This window comes from Tachypleus tridentatus, chromosome 10 (genome assembly GCF_004210375.1).
Source record: "Tachypleus tridentatus isolate NWPU-2018 chromosome 10, ASM421037v1, whole genome shotgun sequence".
In the NCBI taxonomy this organism is placed as follows: Eukaryota; Metazoa; Arthropoda; class Merostomata; order Xiphosura; family Limulidae; genus Tachypleus; species Tachypleus tridentatus.
Window position 1 is genome coordinate 45,590,352 of NC_134834.1, and position 24,144 is coordinate 45,614,495.

The following is a 24,144-nucleotide window of genomic DNA, read 5'->3' on the forward strand; positions in this document are numbered from 1 at the left end:
AGGCGATTTCAGTTATTATTATGAACGCAGTAATGTCATTTATGATTTTGAAAATTATTTGGGTTTAGGATCTTTTCAATTTCCAAGAAATTTAATCTAAACTACAGAACACTAAATTATTCTTTATCAAATATTGAAGAAATAATAGTAGAATAAGATAATACACTTTTACTGTCGAAAGACATAAATCATCCTTCATGAAACTTACTTTAAAATTTTAATTTCATTTATTAAAGTAGGTTCTCATAATAATTTAAAGTACATTTATGAGTGAAAAGATCGCTTTTGTTCTGTGCATCTATTAATGGAATAATTGATTAATCATGTTTTAACCCTTTAAATATTGTAAATAAAGCAGTAGAATTATTTTGTACAAATGATAATAATCTTTTGGCAATTAATATAACTATAAAGAGTCATATCCCAAAAATAAATATCATATTTGATGTTCAAAAACGTGACACATGATAGGAAAATAAATTTATCATACATTTTGTACGTACTCACATAATGAATCTTTTAGGATACCACGTAAAAAAATTAAACAAGAAATTAAACTTTTTCTTACTTCATGTTTAATATGTGGAACACAGCGTTGATATTTTGTGTCGTACGACTACACTGAACCGTGTTTATCATGTAAATATTTCCAGTTTCTCAATAAATCACTTATTCCAATAAAAAGTCGTTAGGTTTCAATTGCATCCTCCATACACATTCCAGACGTGTTTTGCGAAACTGCCACTACCTTCATGTAGAATTTATCTATTTCTAGTCCACCTGTGGGACAGAAGTAAGACTTCGGACTTAGAATGCTAAAATTATAGATTTGATTCCCTTCGGTGAACATAGTAGATAGCTTGATGTAGCTTTACTATAACAAAACACACACATATACTATTTCTGGTAGCACATCGATAATTTAAGACTTACAACACTAGAAAACAGGATTCAATTCAACAGCAGATAGCCCAATGTGGCTTTGCTCTAGAAATAAATAACTAATGAATTAATAATATGTTTTATGAAACGTGGAAAATACAAAATTTACTTCAGTTTATGAATATTTTACTAAAACGTAGGCCGCTTGAAATATTGCCATGTCTTGTCAAAATAGTGGGTCGAATGTTATATGATCATACTTTTGATCATGTTCTTCAATATGTTTCAAAGTTTCAACATGGACTGTTACGAACCTTGTAAACTTTATAAAACAACTTTCAACTATTATTATGATGTAGATCAAGTTGATGTTATTTACATGGATTTTGGGGAAAAAAGGTTTGTTTTTCTTTAATTTCGCGCAAAGCTACACGAGAACTATCTGCCCTAGCCATCCCTAATTTAGCAGTATAAGACTAGAGGGAAGGCAACTATTCTGACTAGTCTGGCAGTCACCACTAGAGTTCCTAAACAATATTGCACTTGTAATAAAAATTATTTTTTATTAGTTTACAACAGGCAATTACTCTTATTACACTTACAGAAACAATCGGTAAGAATCTAAGACTGTTATTACCAGTGGTATAATGACAGAATATAATGAAGTTTCTGAAAATAAAATTAATTAAGGTATGAAATTTACGTTAAAATTTAGATGTCTAAATTAATGTAGGCCCGGCATGGGGCCTACAAAAGAGTAGCCCAAGAGTTGGCGGTGGGTGGCGATAACTAGCTGCATTCCCTCTAGTCTTACACTGCAAAATTAGGGACAGCTAGCGCAGATAGCCCTCGAGTAGTTTTGCGCGAAATTAAAAAAAACAAACAAACAAATTAATGTATATTTACGTACTTTTACTATTACCAAGTTTCAATGTGCTCTTACACGTAAATACTGCGTCACTAACTGTAACAGCTTTCCATACATCACTAGAAACTTGAACTGGAAAGTTCCGAACTGTGAATGAGAAAAAAAAAGTATAACATAAATCTTCTACACGGCTATGCTTGAATGAGATATGTAACGAATTTAGGTGAATGAAGGAGCATTACAATCCTACGTTTCCTAGTTATCAACGTATGGAACTTTACGAATTATGCAACCACATACATATAAGATATTGGCTTTCATTATGACATAAAACGTATTAAATATTATAAATATATTTTATTATATTTATTTAAAATTTTAACATTCATACCAGCCATTTCATGAATACAAGTATTGGAGGATTTTACCAAATGATTAATTTGAAACGCCCGAAAGGCTATAAATGAAAAGAAACCAATCGTTTAAAATAAAAGTAACAATTATTCAGAATTACCAATAGAAATAAAATAAATCAGTGAATCCAACTATTTGGTTAATTGTCCGAAATGACGTTTTATAACGCACTGTTTATGTAATACGCTTTAAAAAGTTGTTCATCTGAATGCATAGTTAACAATTACCAAATACACTGAAATTTTCTAGTCTAGCGTTTCATAAATGTTTCAAGCTCACGCACTACTTATTGTTTATTTTTTTAGAATTACAAACCCAGAAATAATTTAAAGTAATAAAAACCAAGTAAAATATTAGTATTTTTAATACTTACCCATCAATGCAAAGGATACGATTGTTTGTTTGTTTTTCTGGCCTATTTGAAAACATGGTACCATTTTCGTCACTTTGTAGGTAACCAAAAGACTGGCATGTGTATACAGTTAAAGCGTGAGCCTAGAAGTGAGGAGAGTAGTATGTATATGTACACAAAGATCACATATAAAGGTTATTAAAAATTGTATGTTTTTTAATTATTAATTGTGTCATGTAGTACCAACACTAGCTCCATTTACCACCAGCAGTACACCGTACACGTATCATAGCTTCATAACCCTTGCTTCAGTCTATTGCCTTACCCCTCATTGTTACAGCAGTAATTCTGTGAACGTACAACACTAGAAATCAAGTTTAAATACCTGTGGTGTAGCATTGTGTTTAATTTCAAAGACACTCTAAGCTATCAGTTTAATTAAAAAGAGGGACGGCTAAAAGTAAATTAACCTACGAGACCTTGGGCATGATTAAATGAATCATTCGAAAGCGTCTGCCTTCTTAAGCCCAGAATTAAAATTAGACCTCACATTGGTCAAGAGATAAAGGAGCTAAAATAAACAACACACACCCCAGAATCATTCTACGAGCCGCTATACCGCGGCTAAAAATACTTATTATATGTTATAAGAAAGTTTGTATTTGCATTAAAAATAATTATTTAACTAAGCACAGATATGTACGATTGATAATGCTGTGCTACATTTGCTGTTCAAACACATCTACTGACCTGAGAGGTTTTTAATTAGAAAGTTGAAACTCACGACAGTAAATGAATTTCTTAAGACTTTGGATCAAGTTTTAATGATTCCACTACACTTCGGTTGTTCGTTATGCGTCATGAAATAATTTGTATAACACTATACAGATCAATGTAGTATAGGAACTATGCCCAATTGATGGACAACAATTTAATCACAGAATATATTAGACATTTAAAACAACTGACATAACATTTCGCAATAAACTATTGTAATAGTCTGAATTTCGCGCAAAGCTACTCGAGGGCTATCTGCGCTAGTTGCCCTTATTTTAGGGGTGTAAGACTAAAGGGAAGACAGCTAGTCATTGCCACCCACCGCCAACTTTTGAGCTATTCTTTTACCAATGAATAGTGGGATTGACAGTCACACTATAACGCCCCCAGGACTGAAAGGGCGACCATGTGTAGTGCGATGGAATTCGAACCCGCGAGCGTTGGATAATGAGTCGAGCGCCTTAATCACTTGACCATGCCGGCCCGAAAAAAAAAAAAACGTTTACAGATTGAATCAAGTTTTTCGTTAGATTTGGTTTTATTTCTTCTCATCGAATAAACCAATTACAAAAACTTGTTTTTCAGAGTCACCAAACTTAGAGTTTTATGGTTAAATTGGGTTACCTCAAGATTCTAACAATTAGGACATTTGCTTTTTTATTATATTAAAATGAATACCTGGTTGTATATCAAATTCCAAATGTTTATGTCTCCTAATTATGACGATAAATACGATAGGCGGTGGCGTTTGTCTGTTTTGAATTTCGTACAAAGCTACTCGAGGGCTATCTGTGTTAGCCGTCCATAATTTAGCAGTGTAAGACTAGAGGGAAGGCAGCTAGTCATCACCACCCACCGCCAAATCTTGGGCTACTCTTTTACCAACGAATAGTGGGATTGATTGTAACATTATACACCCCCACGGCTGGGAGGGCGAGCATGTTTAGCGCGACGGGGGCGCGAACCCGCGACCCTCGGATTACGAGTCGCACGCCTTACGCGCTAGGCCATGCCGGGCCGGAAAGGGTATGTGAATATATGTAATATCAGCACACTCAGTACAATGGTAATAATGTAATGCAAAGTAGAATTTTTTCGACAATGATGCATCAACAACGTACTCAAAATAGTGGTGTGTATATATGTGTGTGTGTGTTTTTCTTATAGCTATCTATTGTGTTCACCGAGAGGAATCGAACTCCTGATTTTAGCATTGTAAATCCAAAGACTTACCGCTGTCCCAGAGAGAGAGGTAACGAAATAGTGGTATAAATATAAATTGTTCATTGTATAGAAATTTGATATCTATCTTGGCGAATTCTTTGTGTTAAAAGGTAGAACACGCTTTACAAGACAGGACAAATATTAAGCGCAAAATAAAAAGTAGTCGATACATTGCAACATTAAGCAAAATAGGACATTTAACACATTAAAATAAAATATAAAGCTTACGGCACAGTGAGTCAAGGTACATCACACTGAAAATAATGATGAATTGAACCAACTGAATATTGATATACCGAAAACATATTCACAGTAAGTGTATAAATACAAATTACGAAACGCATTGTTACCAAATACAAAACACTTAACAGGAGTTCTAAATGTACAGTATTTAGCACAGTAAACGAACAGAACACATGTTCGACAAATATTGATACAGTTTAATTAACAAGCACTTTAAAATATGTATATTATAACCAGTAATAAGATTATTAATATAGACATAAAAATATAATAGTTATTCTGTAAGAACTCGCATATATTGAAACATAATAACAGGCGATTTCAGTTATTATTATGAACGCAGTAATGTCATTTATGATTTTGAAAATTATTTGGGTTTAGGATCTTTTCAATTTCCAAGAAATTTAATCTAAACTACAGAACACTAAATTATTCTTTATCAAATATTGAAGAAATAATAGTAGAATAAGATAATACACTTTTACTGTCGAAAGACATAAATCATCCTTCATGAAACTTACTTTAAAATTTTAATTTCATTTATTAAAGTAGGTTCTCATAATAATTTAAAGTACATTTATGAGTGAAAAGATCGCTTTTGTTCTGTGCATCTATTAATGGAATAATTGATTAATCATGTTTTAACCCTTTAAATATTGTAAATAAAGCAGTAGAATTATTTAGTACAAATGATAATAATCTTTTGGCAATTAATATAACTATAAAGAGTCATATCCCAAAAATAAATATCATATTTGATGTTCAAAAACGTGACACATGATAGGAAAATAAATTTATCATACATTTTGTACGTACTCACATAATGAATCTTTTAGGATACCACGTAAAAAAATTAAACAAGAAATTAAACTTTTTCTTACTTCATGTTTAATATGTGGAACACAGCGTTGATATTTTGTGTCGTACGACTACACTGAACCGTGTTTATCATGTAAATATTTCCAGTTTCTCAATAAATCACTTATTCCAATAAAAAGTCGTTAGGTTTCAATTGCATCCTCCATACACATTCCAGACGTGTTCTGCGAAACTGCCACTACCTTCATGTAGAATTTATCTATTTCTAGTCCACCTGTGGGACAGAAGTAAGACTTCGGACTTAGAATGCTAAAATTATAGATTTGATTCCCTTCGGTGAACATAGTAGATAGCTTGATGTAGCTTTACTATAACAAAACACACACATATACTATTTCTGGTAGCACATCGATAATTTAAGACTTACAACACTAGAAAACAGGATTCAATTCAACAGCAGATAGCCCAATGTGGCTTTGCTCTAGAAATAAATAACTAATGAATTAATAATATGTTTTATGAAACGTGGAAAATACAAAATTTACTTCAGTTTATGAATATTTTACTAAAACGTAGGCCGCTTGAAATATTGCCATGTCTTGTCAAAATAGTGGGTCGAATGTTATATGATCATACTTTTGATCATGTTCTTCAATATGTTTCAAAGTTTCAACATGGACTGTTACGAACCTTGTAAACTTTATAAAACAACTTTCAACTATTATTATGATGTAGATCAAGTTGATGTTATTTACATGGATTTTTGGGGAAAAAAAGGTTTGTTTTTCTTTAATTTCGCGCAAAGCTACACGAGAACTATCTGCCCTAGCCATCCCTAATTTAGCAGTATAAGACTAGAGGGAAGGCAACTATTCTGACTAGTCTGGCAGTCACCACTAGAGTTCCTAAACAATATTGCACTTGTAATAAAAATTATTTTTTATTAGTTTACAACAGGCAATTACTCTTATTACACTTACAGAAACAATCGGTAAGAATCTAAGACTGTTATTACCAGTGGTATAATGACAGAATATAATGAAGTTTCTGAAAATAAAATTAATTAAGGTATGAAATTTACGTTAAAATTTAGATGTCTAAATTAATGTAGGCCCGGCATGGGGCCTACAAAAGAGTAGCCCAAGAGTTGGCGGTGGGTGGCGATAACTAGCTGCATTCCCTCTAGTCTTACACTGCAAAATTAGGGACAGCTAGCGCAGATAGCCCTCGAGTAGTTTTGCGCGAAATTAAAAAACAAACAAACAAATTAATGTATATTTACGTACTTTTACTATTACCAAGTTTCAATGTGCTCTTACACGTAAATACTGCGTCACTAACTGTAACAGCTTTCCATACATCACTAGAAACTTGAACTGGAAAGTTCGAACTGTGAATGAGAAAAAAAAGTATAACATAAATCTTCTACACGGCTATGCTTGAATGAGATATGTAACGAATTTAGGTGAATGAAGGAGCATTACAATCCTACGTTTCCTAGTTATCAACGTATGGAACTTTACGAATTATGCAACCACATACATATAAGATATTGGCTTTCATTATGACATAAAACGTATTAAATATTATAAATATATTTTATTATATTTATTTAAAATTTTAACATTCATACCAGCCATTTCATGAATACAAGTATTGGAGGATTTTACCAAATGATTAATTTGAAACGCCCGAAAGGCTATAAATGAAAAGAAACCAATCGTTTAAAATAAAAGTAACAATTATTCAGAATTACCAATAGAAATAAAATAAATCAGTGAATCCAACTATTTGGTTAATTGTCCGAAATGACGTTTTATAACGCACTGTTTATGTAATACGCTTTAAAAAAGTTGTTCATCTGAATGCATAGTTAACAATTACCAAATACACTGAAATTTTCTAGTCTAGCGTTTCATAAATGTTTCAAGCTCACGCACTACTTATTGTTTATTTTTTTTAGAATTACAAACCCAGAAATAATTTAAAGTAATAAAAAACCAAGTAAAAATATTAGTATTTTTAATACTTACCCATCAATGCAAAGGATACGATTGTTTGTTTGTTTTTTCTGGCCTATTTGAAAAACATGGTACCATTTTCGTCACTTTGTAGGTAACCAAAAGACTGGCATGTGTATACAGTTAAAGCGTGAGCCTAGAAGTGAGGAGAGTAGTATGTATATGTACACAAAGATCACATATAAAGGTTATTAAAAATTGTATGTTTTTTAATTATTAATTGTGTCATGTAGTACCAACACTAGCTCCATTTACCACCAGCAGTACACCGTACACGTATCATAGCTTCATAACCCTTGCTTCAGTCTATTGCCTTACCCCTCATTGTTACAGCAGTAATTCTGTGAACGTACAACACTAGAAATCAAGTTTAAATACCTGTGGTGTAGCATTGTGTTTAATTTCAAAGAAACTCTAAGCTATCAGTTTAATTAAAAAGAGGGACGGCTAAAAGTAAATTAACCTACGAGACCTTGGGCATGATTAAATGAATCATTCGAAAGCGTCTGCCTTCTTAAGCCCAGAATTAAAATTAGACCTCACATTGGTCAAGAGATAAAGGAGCTAAAATAAACAACACACACCCCAGAATCATTCTACGAGCCGCTATACCGCGGCTAAAAATACTTATTATATGTTATAAGAAAGTTTGTATTTGCATTAAAAATAATTATTTAACTAAGCACAGATATGTACGATTGATAATGCTGTGCTACATTTGCTGTTCAAACACATCTACTGACCTGAGAGGTTTTTAATTAGAAAGTTGAAACTCACGACAGTAAATGAATTTCTTAAGACTTTGGATCAAGTTTTAATGATTCCACTACACTTCGGTTGTTCGTTATGCGTCATGAAATAATTTGTATAACACTATACAGATCAATGTAGTATAGGAACTATGCCCAATTGATGGACAACAATTTAATCACAGAATATATTAGACATTTAAAACAACTGACATAACATTTCGCAATAAACTATTGTAATAGTCTGAATTTCGCGCAAAGCTACTCGAGGGCTATCTGCGCTAGTTGCCCTTATTTTAGGGGTGTAAGACTAAAGGGAAGACAGCTAGTCATTGCCACCCACCGCCAACTTTTGAGCTATTCTTTTACCAATGAATAGTGGGATTGACAGTCACACTATAACGCCCCCAGGACTGAAAGGGCGACCATGTGTAGTGCGATGGAATTCGAACCCGCGAGCGTTGGATAATGAGTCGAGCGCCTTAATCACTTGACCATGCCGGCCCGAAAAAAAAAAAAAAACGTTTACAGATTGAATCAAGTTTTTCGTTAGATTTGGTTTTATTTCTTCTCATCGAATAAACCAATTACAAAAACTTGTTTTTCAGAGTCACCAAACTTAGAGTTTTATGGTTAAATTGGGTTACCTCAAGATTCTAACAATTAGGACATTTGCTTTTTTATTATATTAAAATGAATACCTGGTTGTATATCAAATTCCAAATGTTTATGTCTCCTAATTATGACGATAAATACGATAGGCGGTGGCGTTTGTCTGTTTTGAATTTCGTACAAAGCTACTCGAGGGCTATCTGTGTTAGCCGTCCATAATTTAGCAGTGTAAGACTAGAGGGAAGGCAGCTAGTCATCACCACCCACCGCCAAATCTTGGGCTACTCTTTTACCAACGAATAGTGGGATTGATTGTAACATTATAACACCCCCACGGCTGAAAGGGCGAGCACCTTTGGCGCGAAGGGGATGCGAACCCGCGACCCTCAGATTACAAGTCGCACGCCTTAACACGCTTGGCCATGCCGGGCCAGGCGGTGGCGTTCTTATACAATCAGAATTGGAAAACGTTATTATCTGGAGTACAAAAATTGTTCTAAGTTTGTGAAAATAACTTCTATTAGAATTAAACATTGCACTTTTATTAATGTTACATTTTAAATAGTAATCGTAACAGAATATGCACAGTTATATTATTCTATCAATTAACAGTTAAGTTGGTAATGCTTAAAGATAATTTAAATTATTTTTTCAGCGAACTTGTGAGTCTGTGGAACTTAATCCCATTGTTAATAACACCAAAATGTTTGTTCTCACAATTTGTCCCAAGATCATAACGTATAGAGTTATTAATATGAACGTCATCTTTCTCTAGCGCATAATGCATTACATCGTATAGTTCCTAGTGATTAGTCATTTAGCTTATTGTATTATAACCGTATGAATAGCGCTTTCACGAGTTCTAACTCACAGATGCGCAACTATGCTGTAAAAACATGTTCAGTAAATATCTCAAAAAGTTTCCATGCAAAGAAAAGCAGCATCGATCAAATCTAACCTACAACAAGACATAGATACCTAGATCGTTTATTTACGTGTACGAAGCCAGCTCGTCAAGCTTTCAAAAGCCTATATTTTCTTTTTTACTACATTTTTTTTTTTACTTACTGATCGTTATTCTAACCTAACTAAGCGATGAAAAGTAAAGTTAGGTTGTTGGTAATTTGTCTCTGCAATGGAAATCAAACTGGAAGACGAAAATATGCTCTTATTTTAAACATTTTAAATATTAGTATATTGAAATATGCATTTGAAAATAATTTTATAATTTTTGACGAATCAGGATAAATGCTTTTCTTCTCAGATATAGTTTCTGTTTATGGTATATTAGCATATAAAGTGTTACAATATTTTTCTACGTGGATAATTCATTACATAGGTAACTGAAAGAAGATATTATATTTCGTAAGCTTATTCTACCTGATGATTTTAAATCATTAGATTTTCGATGAGGATGTCAATCAGTTACTTCAAACAATTTAATGGAGATAACTTAATTTTTATTTTTGTCAATGTAGCCTTAGTAATGAAAGTAGTAATAGAAATTATATTTCACAAGTATTTCTTTATACAGAATAGTGTAAAGTGTGCTTTAATGTGATATTCACAGTATATACACATATGTATAGTCATATCAGAGCATTAATTTTTCTTTAAAAAAATTTTGGTACTCCTTAAAAAAAAAACTGGATACACGATTATGAATTCTGCTATAACACAGGTCCATAAGTTTATATATTCCAACAGTGGAATTATACTGATAGAACGCCGGTTTCAATACTCGTGTTGAGCAGAAGACAGATAAAGCTCTTTGTATAGCTTTGTATTTAATAACAAACAACAACAACAGTTTATAAATGATGTGCCACCTATCGAAAATACTAAACAGTACTTACTTTTACAAATTATAATATTATTGTTAGAAAGAACAAGTTTAACAAGAATATACAGGTACGGGTGCACAGACGCTAATTATTATTAATGTTGAGAAAAACAATTACAAATATTAATAAATGGTTTCAGAAAGCTCAACTGGTGTAAAAAAAAATCAGTAACACAGTCCGTAGAACCTCCAATTGTTTATATGTATAAATTATGTTCCCATTCAAGTTCAAATAATAATTTTTGTGTTTTTTATATACAGTTTATTTTAAAATCATTAATATAATAAGATTCAGTAACTGCGTGTGTGTTATGTAATTACTCCTAAACCACACTGGTTGCACAGACTTCGAAGAGTACGAAACAAATCGTCTCAGACCCACGTATATCGTACAAATACTTTTTGACACTGATTTCCATTAGGGCACGTAAATAAACATGCCAACTAATAACAGTTCGTACCTTGGTTAAAAATATTAAATTTTCATTATAGTTGCAATGATCATTAAACTGAAAAAGTGTAAAATAATAGTTGAAACATTAAGTTTCTATTATAGCAGCCCTGTAAATGTGAGCCACAGGTCCACGGATCAGCTAGTATTATATATATATACCTGTCTTACCCTATCTATTACCTCTGTAAGCATATATATATATATATATATACACACACAGAAGATAGTTATACTCTACGAGGAAATGGTTTCGTATGACCCTTCTCTTACTAGTTACTTTATGAAGATCAACTGAGTGTACAGACTGAGAATTATAGTGAGTTTCAAGTTTATTCCAATAAGATTGATGTGAGGTTATTTCGTTAATAAAAAATGATGACTTAAATCGTTTTCAAACGAAATTCTGACAATTATTGTTCGGTGTTTTTATCTCATAAGAGCCGTCACTCATCCGAGTGGAAATGTAACTTTATGGGTTATAGATGATTTGATTGTTTCTTAGTCATTCGCTAATTGTCAATCACGTTTGTTTGTTTTTTTTCTTAACTGGAAGATGAATTATAATGCGATTGTTACTGTTGATGGACTCTGTTGATGGTCAGAGAAACATAATTTGGTAACAACACTTACGCTCGACAGATTCGTACGTCACGCTCTTAGATCCTTTGTCTTGCAGATTAGTCAACATATTTCTACATCTCTGCTTTTATGTAAACCAATCACTTGATACATTACATGATCAATCAGTTGTGTGTATGAAGGTAAGTAGAACAATAAAGACGTGCGTTTTTGTAAATTGGGAAATTACTGCATATGCAAGATTTTAGTTGTTAAAGTTAAGTAGACCTTTTATTTTTCACATACGCCATGGTTACACCAAATAATATTAAGGAAATTGATATCATATGAAAATGAATATTGTAGTGTAAACGTTATTTATTTATGTACACTGCTGGCCAAAATCTTAAGGACAATGAACATAAAGAAAAAATATGCATTTTGCGTTGTTAGACTCAATCACTTACTTGAGTATAGCTTCGAAAGATGAAAATAAGAAAAGCTAAAATAAAACTAAAAAAACATTTTTAGCATTTAATAGGGAAAATGTGAACACTATGAAATTAGCCTAAATACTAGCTGTTCAAAAGTTTAAGACCATACTGAAACGAAGCATTAATCAGTAAGCACGTAACGAAATTTAGTCATTTGTGTTCAAGCATTAGCATTGTCAACATCTCCCATTGACATCTCCTGTGTTATATTGGGTAAAAACATGGCAAAGGCTAAAAAGTTGACAGAGTTTGAACGTGGCAGAATTGTCGAGCTGCAAAAGCTCTCTCTCTCTCAACGTCCCATCGCTGGTGAGATTGGGCGTAGTAAAACTGCTGTTGCAAATTTCTTAAAAGACCCTGAGTGATACTGAACGAGAATTTCAAGTGGTCGGCCCAAGGAAATTTCGCCGGCGTTGAGCAGGAGAATTCGATGGGTTGTCCGGCAAGACACCAGCCGATTGTCGAACCGGATTAAGGCCCTTACGGACGCATAATGCAGCTCAAGAACAATAAGACGGCATCTACGGGAGAAAAGCTTTAGAAACCGTAAACGTATTCAAAGGCCACGCCTCCTTCCACATCACGAAACAGTTCGGTTAAACTTTGCTGAGAAACACCAAAGATGGGACGTAGAAAAGTGGGAGAAGGTTTCGTTCTCTGATGAGAAAAAATTTAAACTGGTTGGTCCAAATGGCATCCAACGTTACTGGCACGATAAGGATATCCCACCGGAGACATTTTCTACACGACACAGTGTAGGAGGTTCATCGTGATCTGGGGTGCTTTCTCCTTCCATGGAACAATGGAGCTTCAGGTTATACAGGGGCGTCAAACAGCAGATAACTACATTGGCATGTTAGAGAGAGCATCCTTATTGACTAAAGGCCCTCCCTTGGGTGGAAATGACTGTATTTTTCAGCAGGACAACGCTGCAATCCACAATGTCCGCATGACAAAGAACGTTTTCATGGTGAGTAACGTGATTTTTTTTGGACCATCCAGCGTGTTCGTCCGAACTGAACCCCATTGAAGTTTTTTTTTTTGGGGGGGGTGAATGGTTAGGGAAGTCTATAGAAATGGACGTCAATTCCAAACAGTGCATGATCTTCGTGAAGCCATCTTCACCACTTGGAATAACATTCTAGCCAGCCTTCTGCAAACGCTTATATCAACCATGCCAAAGTGAATGTTTGAAGTTATTCGCAATGACGGCCGTGAAACTCACTCCTGTGACCTTTTTTGGGCATTTCCTGCCCTGTTTAGGACTTCTTTGTGGTATGATCTTAAATTTTTGACCAGCTAATATTTAGGCTAATTTCATAGTTTTCGCATTTCCCCTATTAAATGCTAAAAAGGTTTTTATTTTTATTTTTCCCTTTTCTTATTTTCATCTGTCGAAGCTCTACTCAAATAAGTGGTTGAGTCTAACAACATAAAATGCATATTTTTTTATTTATGTTAATTGGTCTTAAGATTTTGTCCAGCAGCGTATATACATGCTCTCCATAGTGAGGCCCAATAGCATTTTGTGACTGCTGTTTTATTTAAACGTATATAACACATTGTATTAGGAGAGAATAATGTTATATAAACAATCATTTATATATTAATATATATATATATATCGGGTCGGCTGAGTCCTAATGGTTACTATGTCGGCTGTTAAACCAGAAGGTCCAAGATTCGAGAGATGAAAGACTAATGAACACACTCCTCGTGTTCAGCTGTAAAAATGTACTAATTATAACATGAATATCTATTCTGTTACGACAAGGTATGACGTCAACTAACAGTTGTCTTCTGTCTTGTCAAGAGTTTTAGTACGATATCTCTCCATCCAGTGCCGGTTCGGCGTGACCAGGTGGTTAAGGCACCCGACTCATAATTCGAGGGTCACGGGTTCGCATACCTGTCACACCAAATTCGGGACGGCTAGCGCAGATAGCCCTCAAGTAGCTTTGTGCGAAATTTAAAACAAAGCAAACCATCCAGTGGCTCAGCGGTAAGTCTGCAGTCTTGCAAAGCTAAAATTAGGATTTAAATACCGGTGATAGACAGACCACCAGTGCCCATTCTGTAGCTTTATGGTTAACAACAGACAAAACAACGAGAGATGGATGTGTGTGAGCTTTTGTGGCTTCTGACTTAGACGTTTAGCCCAAGTTACGCATGACACACTGTTAGATTTAAACTACCAAATGCATATATATCACAGCAACAGAGAGTATTGTTGTGTAAACATTTTTTGTATATTTTTACAATGATTGAACTTCTTTCTTAAGTTTTTATGCATTATGGTTATATAAAAAAAGACGACGAGTTGTTGAACTTATTTTTGGTATTTTGTATTATGAAAGCTTATATACTATGGAAAATGTACAATGTTATAGGACTTCAAATTACTAATACTTATATCTACTACAGGCAGAAAATCCTCAAGGTATGCCCTCTAATCCTTAAATCTTTTCTTTGTTGCTCATACATCAGGATAATAAATATATTCTTCAGAAATAGTTGTTCTTATATGCACGGCCAAGCTTCTTTCTAGAGGGCTGACTTTTTAAGGTGTACATCTGTGTATTGTGCTTGATGTGAGGGCCACTCTTGTTGGCTTGTCAACACCCTTTAGATGCACTAGAACCTTCCTGTGGCAGCTGGAAATCAGTCCAGAAAACAGCCAACATCACGTTTCATAAGTTGATAAAATAATGAATACAGTGTTGGTGTTTTTTGTTTTTTTTACATAGTATTCAAGAATTGCTTATTCGTTTATCTTTACTGTGTCTGTACATCACGGAGAATCGTAATAAACTGAACGAACAATTCCAAAGAAAACACCAGAGATCTGAAATCCAATAAGAGCAGATATTGAGACCAGATACTACATTATATTGGACAATAAGACACCTATCAATTACTTCATGTATATGCTAATATTTTCACAAAAAGTGCTTGTGGTTCGCATAACTAAAGCGCTAAAACTCTTTGAAAGTTGTATTTATATGCAATCAATCATTCTTACTGTGGAAATTGAACTAGGAAAGTACTGCTGTACTGTTGTGTATTGCATAATCTACCATATACTTGTGCAGTTAAATAATAATACTGGATACTTGCTTCACTATATCAATTCCTAAAATTAACAAGAAATAACAATAAAGAAAAAATAAATCAGAAACACAAGTATGAATATCCCAGCTAAAATTATATATATATACGTATTCTTTACTTCAAGGCTATACGTTAGGCTTCAGTCACAAATAGGGAGGCTCACTGCAGATTTAATATTTCGAATAATTTTTCTTTCTTTTAAAAATTTCATTAAATAATTCCAAGTACGTGTAAATGTATTTTAGCAAATTATACAGTTAAGTAACTAGTGGGAAGCCACATGAGAAACTTGAGAGAACACGACGATCTAGAATACTGTCGTTTATACAACTGACAGAAAAAATATTTTCGAACTTGGTGTGTTAAAAGTGTTCAGAGTCATTCAGGAACAACAGAGAACTTAGCTAGAAACAATGCCTTAAAATTATGATTTTAAACTGGAAGTTTTAGATAATTTTTAATCACATTCTGATATGTAATATTTTGTTTCATATAGACTTAACATTTTGTGTAATACTTTGGTTGCATGTAGGTTCTTTATTTTTATGATCTTGTGTTCTACCTTTTATTGAGTGTACGTTATTTATTTAAACATCTTTTTTCTTGTTGAGGTGTTGAAAACTGTCAGAGAAATTGATATTGCTGATGGATCATCATATTTTCGTAATTAACGGTAAGACTTAAGGCTAAAGGACACAAGTATAAATTTTGGTAGGAATAATTTTCAGCTGAGACAGTTTTATTTTTCTAACAATACATTTGGCCTTTGGAATGGGCTGTATTTAGATGTGGGTTTTAAGCAGATGTTTGAAGTATACTTGAATGTATGGTAAGGGCCCTCTCTAAGTGTTTTATTTGAAAGTTTGGTTTAGTAGTTGGGACGATCTAAAAGAACGAAAAAGGCCTTGTTGTCCTAAAATTATGCGTATAAATATGAATCAACAATAGATTAGCTAAGGCTGCTGTTTTCCTACGTCTTCGTCGTTTGCTATTTGGCCAACGAGTTCTATGAGTGATGTATGAAACAAACTCTTTCACACCATCTTGTCTATGTTTATCCTAGAAACTGCCATCGTTCACTTGGAGCATTCAACTGTTCAACATACCATCATCTGTGCTAGTGGCAAAGTTCTTCGCTATTGGAACGTGGGAAAAGTCTTCCTGTAATATATTGTTATATATTGTCTGCTTGTATGTTTTCTATTGTTGCGTATTGTTGTTTGTTTATCACCTAGAAGTATGATGTACTTTTACATATAGATTCTTTAATCTAAATAAGGTAATGTTATTGCCTAATGATACGTAGATGTTATTAGTTTCTACTAAATGCTGACACATAGTATGGGATTATACATGTAATGTTTCACACTTAACACTTAGTACTGCTTACTGTTTTCTTTTGTATTTAGCTCCTTGGTCCTACAAGCTACTGACAAGTTATCTATTGTTATATATACATATTTTTATTAATTTCTGTGAACTTGCTGTTTACTGACGTGCAGACAATTCCGGAGTGGCCCATGACCCAGTCAAAGCCCTGTCTTGAATCAAAAAAAGATTATGACGAGACTTTAAAATTGTAGTCCATCAACGATCTTATCAAAATTATGGAAATTTTGATGGAAAGGATGAGCAAAAACAATATTGTTGCACAAAGCTGTAAGAAATCTATTGATAAAAACTCACATCAGTAATTGCTGTCAAAGTGTTACCACCAAGTGTTGGCTTGGAGAGTTGAATACTTATGCAATCTGCAAATTTCAGCTTAGATGTACATTCAATTTCAATCATATTCAATGTTAAGTTTGATCATTAAAGTTTTGAATTAAAACAGGTACATTTATAAAAAATGGTTTGTATTTCATTAAAATGTAACATTATTGGAAGGAATGAGTACTTTTACAAGGCTAATGTCTACCGGTGTCTAAATGTCTACAAGTGCTTGTTATTGTATTTTTGTTTAAAATAGTGCCATTAGTTTAAATAACTCCTATTATTTTCTGGATGAATAATTATATTCCAAATATATGTTTTTTCTTGATTACAAATTGTTAGTACTTTTAACAACAATTCCTTTAATTATTCAAATATCACTTTCAGTTTATTTTTCCAGATGAATTCTAATATTTCAAATAATATTTGTTTCTGTATCAGACTGTTGAACTTTTAAATAATTACGTTTTATTTTTTGGATAAACGTCATTATTTTAAATAATCATTTTCTCTAGATGTGAGGAAATATTTAAAATAAATCATTTTCACATTCTGGATAAGTGTCAGTGTTTTAAATATCTGCACTTCTTTTCTGTTTGTTTTGATTAGTGCAAGTGTTTGAATGTGTGATACTTTTATGTGACATTTGCCCATTTTGGTGTTATGTAGCTTTTACCAAACCAGTTTTGGTACAGAATGCAAGAAATGCATTTACTAAACATGTAACTGACTGGAACTGAATGCATTGAACATTGGTTATTAACTTAAAATATTATAATATTTTATAATAGTATGTTCATATAATTTAAATATTATCTATCGATCATCAAAAAATAAGAAAATAAAGCATGGCCTCTTGTAACCTTTGCTTTTTTACTCCTCATATGATATCTAACTTCTAAACTTTTTCTAAATCTTAACTTTTGTTCCATTTTTAATGTTATTAATGATATATGTAAATAAAAACGAAAAGTGTTGCACCTACCTTCCATAAATGTAGAATCAATGACAATTTATTTATAAATAATCTTCTGTGTTTTGGTTATAGACTCATCAAAGGACGAGCTAATCCAGAAAGAAAGAAAACGGATGGTGTCAGTGTCTAATAACGGTGATTACTGGTTACTTGTGCAGTCCACATCTCCATCTTTTGACCAAAATAGAGAAAAAAACATCACTACCCAACTAGGCCAGACCGTCTATTTACACTGTATTGTCAATAACCTCGGAGACAAAGCGGTAAACTAGACGATGATGATTTTACAAAATGAAGACAGTTGTTTACGTTAAAAACGTTCACATTTAGTTCTATGTAATAAGATTATGTCAGGTAGTTAAAAAAACTTGTTCTGACATTTTTAGGTGTAACTAATCATCATTAAATACCGTGTTATATAGACTATAAAGTTAATAACAACTTTGCTAAAATAACTCTGAAAATGTTATTTAAACTCAGAATTAGCTGTAACTTAGAAGATTTTTTTCACCTTATATTGAACTTTTTTTGACTCTTGTAATCTGGTATTTCTAGAATGAACTCAGTCATTAAACCCCTTAGTTTCTTACCGATTAGACCGTTTTTAGTTAAAAGATGGGAATGAGTAACATCACTTCTTCTAATGCATACCTCAATAAGTTGGAATATTTTCAAAAAACTTAGAAGAAACAACTTTCTGTGGATTTTTCGCGACACATTAAAAGTTATTGAGTTGCTGAGATGTGCACTCTGCTATTACTGGTGTTTCGCACTCTGTAAAATAATAAACAGGTGTACAATGAAGAAACTAAAAATTGAGCAGCTAATTGGCAAACCAACAGCTAAAGAGAAGCATTAATTTAACACGTACTAATATATAAATAGTTTTAATGTTCAAGTAATTAGCATGAGGCTACTTATGGCATCTTAATTCATTGTATCTTTGATATGAGGAGGAAACGTGTTGCAGAAATTATTATAGATTACATAAGAACGGAACGTAGTTATAAGATTACAGTATTAATAACATGACTAATGATGTTTGTATATATCATTTTTAAGGAATTATCTTTGGTGCAGTATCACTGCTATAGTGATTTCACCTGTAAAATAATATTGTTAACATTAACACCTAGAAAAGTATTAACACGATTGACAACCAATAACAATTATAACAAGAACAGTGAGTGAATTTTTTTTATTATTCATATGGATTACTAGATGCATAATGAAATAGCTTATACTTATTAATAATATTAACCCGATTGACGAACTACATGAAGGCCAATAATAATATTTAAGTAATGATTATTAATAACACTAAAAAGTACATTTCATTGAATGATCCTAAAAAGAAAGAGTCAAGAACTCGACAATATTTGTTAATAATTCGTTGTTAATAATAATGCCAAGATAAGTGGTGGTACAGCTAAAAAATTCTATAAAGACATAAAGTCAAGCTAGAATCATTTATATTCAAAACAATACCAAAAAAGAGTAACGTGCTGTCCGATTGTTAAAATAATACGTAGAAACTCGCACTCGCACACTGTATATAGAGAATAAGGGTAAACAACAACACGAAGGTAAATACAGAAAAATTGGTTGTTGTATTATGTCCCGAGATGAGCATGGCATGTTATTATTAAGTTTGTTTAACGCAAACTGCATTTTATCACTAGACATTTCTAGTAATGCAAATAAAATATTGACTTAAAATTCCAGAATGTCTTAACAATGTCAATATTTCGGTATCACAAATTCACCAGAAGCTGTCGTTAACTTAGGATTTTGCTACTGATCTAGTTAGTATTGAATGTTTAGTAATAACTGATAGAAAGTGGCAGACGTTATTTATAATAATTTGATGTTATATTTTGTCATTACATATGTTTTGGTAAGGTTCTGTTGTAAAAAGTGAAATGCTAAATTAAACATTTTATACAGGTGTTTTATAAAATTGTTTTTTCTTCTAACAAATCGTTCACAACGTTCATAGAACCTGTCTCATTAAACAGATTACACATGTAGATTTATAATATAACATTCATTTCCCATTTTGACAGCACTAATTTTCCATAACATACCTTTAGCATCTGGAGAATGAAACCAATATTGCTGTATATCCCATAGGAAAACATACCGGTCAAATACTTTGGATTCCTGTACAATGTGGCCCTTGTTTTCGTACACAAGATGGCATGTAAGGAAGGTTGGTGTGCCTTCGTCGTGTTAACTTTACGACGGAGATTTTGTCAGTGAAAACTACGTTGCAGGGGTATTTTACGCTCCTGGTGACATGTGCTGTAAGAAACGGACAGACAAGAAAATAATTTCAATATAATGTGATCAATCTTCGTATTCCCTGTAGAAATACCGGGGTATTGAAAATCCTGGTTAAATGTCCGTTGATGTTCCAAGACATTGACGGAATACTTGATACCCAAGCTTTATTGATTTTTAATGTGACGGTTCATTTTCTTGTCAGGATAGTTTAACGTTTCCGCGCACTCGGACAGTGGAAAGGGTTGAAGTCATTCACAAAGACAGCAATCTAACACTGTTTCACTTGAGAAAGTTTCATTTGCGAATGTTCCTGGTTCAAAACGTTCCGTAAAATGACTTATAAAGTCATTATAAAGTCACGAAGAGACCTGAAGATGACCTAGGAGGGTCAAAACGTTATTCTCTCCTTATCAGTAAAAGTATTAATACCCATACCAGCCGTTGTGAGATACATTTTTTATTTCAAGAGGGTTTCTCGTTATCAAGACACCATGGTATCATTCTTGTATAATCTAAATGTCTTTGGTTGATCTATAAAGACGATAACTCTCTTTCTAATTCTTCATTTATATCCAGATTGATTGTTAAATAATGTTACATTTTAACTGAATATTGGAGGATCAGTTTATTTAACCTATTTTGCTCCTTCTTATTTTATATTCTCATTTATATGCTTACTTAGAGCTACATAGTTAAAAAAATGCAAATAATGCAATGTAACGCGAGAAGCGTATTAGTGCTACAAATGTAGTTTACTCTGTACTTAAATTGTTATAATTATTTCAGTATGAGGCTAACCTATTTCAAACGTATTTGTACTCTTTATATTAAGTGCTGCTAGCTGTAACCTGTGTAAGTTTGTTCTCTAATTTATGTATTTCATTCTGGAAAATTGTAAAAATTATATATATTCACATGTATTATGTAGAGCTCTGTGAGAAAACATTCACTGGGTAACAAAGTCAACACAGTCAAAGAAAATGTTCATGATTTAATCACGATATTTTTTACTTTAACACATTGTTCGCACTAGGATGTATCTGTTTGAAGTTTTCTAGCATCGATCATAATATCTTAAATCACGAACCATTAAGGTCACAGTAATTTCGTGTAAGTAAGCGTTTATATTTTTAGTTGATTACAGTTCAAATATTCACGTTTTTTCCAGTATATTCGTTTGGAAAAGATAAATTACAATTCACCTAACACTGCGTGTTAAGTTTAATGGGACAAATGTTGTTGTTAATGGCAGTCTTTGTTAAGAATTATTTTGATGATTTACTTTAAAATATAATGAACGTTTTACTTAAAGTATTTGAATTTGCTTTTTCTGCTTGAATCATGATTCTTAAAACATGCCTTAAGCTAGTACAAAGAAAACTCTTTGATCCATGAAGCAAAAGCTATAATTACGGGAAAGAATCCTTCGACCCGAAGAACTACTGTAATAAAACTAGGCCGTACTATATAGTGCAGAGGCGGATTGGGATTAAAAATGGTTCTTTAGTGAGGTCAGGTGATTCCTGAAAAGACTGATAGGTTGCTGTAGTTGGTGTTTCAAAGTCTATAACATATGTACTAGTACTATTTATGCACTTAACAAATTAAATAAAAATGTTTTATTCACAATTGAAAGTTTATTACTTTAATAAGCCATTGACTGACAAGATCACAACACTGCTTGAATTGAAACTAATTCACTGTAATATAACTTTACAAAAGTAATGTAATTACACATTTGTTCCTCATCCGCTATAAGCCATTAACAAGATATTTGGGACTAAGTTAAAAGCAATTTAAATAGTGTTAAGAAATTTCACAGTTTTCGATGATACGCGGGCTCATCTATTGTAGATAAAGGTTAGAAGCAGATGAATTTCCATGAAAAAAGAAAGCTCACTAGCTTCCAGTCTCATTTCAAAATCGACGTCTATTTTTATGAGAAAGATGGTTCAAGAATCAGAAATCTCATTCGACCTCAAGTTCTGCTAACATAATTCTGTCAACCTTTTGTGTCTCTTGTTTACTTAAAAATTTGCCCCCCGCTAGTACAGCGGTATGTCTTCGGATTTACAACGCTAAAATCAGGGGTTCGATTCCTCTCGGTGGGGGAGATCAGTAGATAGCCCGATGTGGCTTTGCTATAAGAAAACACATACATGTACATACTTAAACATTTTTAGAAGACTATCTTTATGTTCTGTATCGTGGGTTAAGGCGTTGGACTTGTAATCTGAGGGTCTCGGGTTCGAATCTCAGTCGCACCGAACATGCTCAGCCCTTCATCTGTGGGGGCGTTATAATATTGGGTTGAGGAATAATTCGTGAGCGTTTTGTCAAGTTAAAAAAATATATTCATAAATGAAAAGCTTTCGCAAAATATTCCATGTCATTTGGTAGATAATTTTTTGCTCTAATAGATGGTGTGTTTGATTTTCATATGTCTTTAATTTTTGCTTTCATTTTCAGCTCATTAAATGGAATGTCAAGTGGACAAAATCGAGCATTTTCGACACCATCTGCTTTTCGCATTTAATTTCTTGCAATTTCGTTTAAAACAATGCATACTATATACCTAGGTATTACATGAAATAAAGTATCATAATAAATGTTTTGGGGGTAATGTGTTCATGCATTGAAGTATTGTATAGTCTTGCATGTAATGCTTGAATGAAATTATTTAAAAACGCTCACGAATTATTCCTCAACCTAATATGACGGTCAATCCCACTATTCTTTGGTAGAAGAGTAGCCCAAGAGTTGGCGGTGGGTGGTAATGACTACTTGCTCTCCCTTAAGTCTTATACTGCTAAATTAGAAACGGCTAGCACAGATAGCACTTGTAGCTTTACGCGAAATTAAAACAAAAAGCGGAAATAAGGTTTCGATAGTTTTGTACATAATAACAAATGAAACATTACCTCCCCACGACGAAAAGAGCGAGCGTGTTTAGTGTGACGGGGCTTCGAACTTGCGACCCTATTCATATTTACTAAGTCAGTTAAATGAACCTACAACAAGAAGTGGTATTTATTTCTGCTCTTATTTATGTATTTCATCGCTTACTCTATGTGACCCCCTGATACAATGGTAAGTCTACGGATTTACAACGCTAAATTCAGGGGTTTTATTCACATCGGTGGACTCAGCGGATACCTTGATGTGGCTTTGCTATAAGAAAACACACATGCCCTAATGTAGGTAACAAAAGAGTGAGGAGTGTGGGCTATGACCTTATTAGAATTAGACCTCGGAAAATCAATTAAAATCTTTACCTTTACGATCGTGTGCACAGTGCGATCATTAAAATAATCTGTACACTTTTTGCGAAATCGAATATTTTGTTATAAAGTCTCAAATTTTGACCAAATTTCCCTGTCTTTAATTATAACGTGTATAGAAACGTACAGACAAGTTTCGAGTTAAGTTCGTATCTGCATTCAACTTCAATAATTGCTGCTTAAACGTTTTTACACAGCCAATATGCAAAAAACAAACAAACTTGTGAATCCTTTATGGTATTCCTCTTGGCTATGTGGTTTAAAGAATCTTTCTTCCACAATTAAGCCAGTCTAGTGTTGTTGACAACAAAAACATCAGAAAGGTAAAGTAATTGAGTAGGACTGAGCTATAAAATAGAATGAATAAATAATATATCTTTCTATTATTTCTACAGGCAGGACTTCTCGCAACTTCAGTGACACAACACAACATCCTTATGTTTAAATCATTGGAGTAAAGTACGAAT

General features: G+C 33.0%; 1 protein-coding gene across 1 annotated transcript in view; it reads left to right on the plus strand.

Annotated features, from left to right (window-relative positions):
• Window positions 1–24,144, plus strand: part of LOC143228055 (zwei Ig domain protein zig-8-like) — an 84,410-nt gene that overhangs the window by 31,464 nt on the left and 28,802 nt on the right. The window contains exon 2 of the mRNA XM_076459394.1: window positions 18,183–18,373. Within this exon, the coding sequence (XP_076315509.1) occupies window positions 18,183–18,373 (191 nt within the window). The remainder of the gene's footprint in view (window positions 1–18,182; window positions 18,374–24,144) is intronic.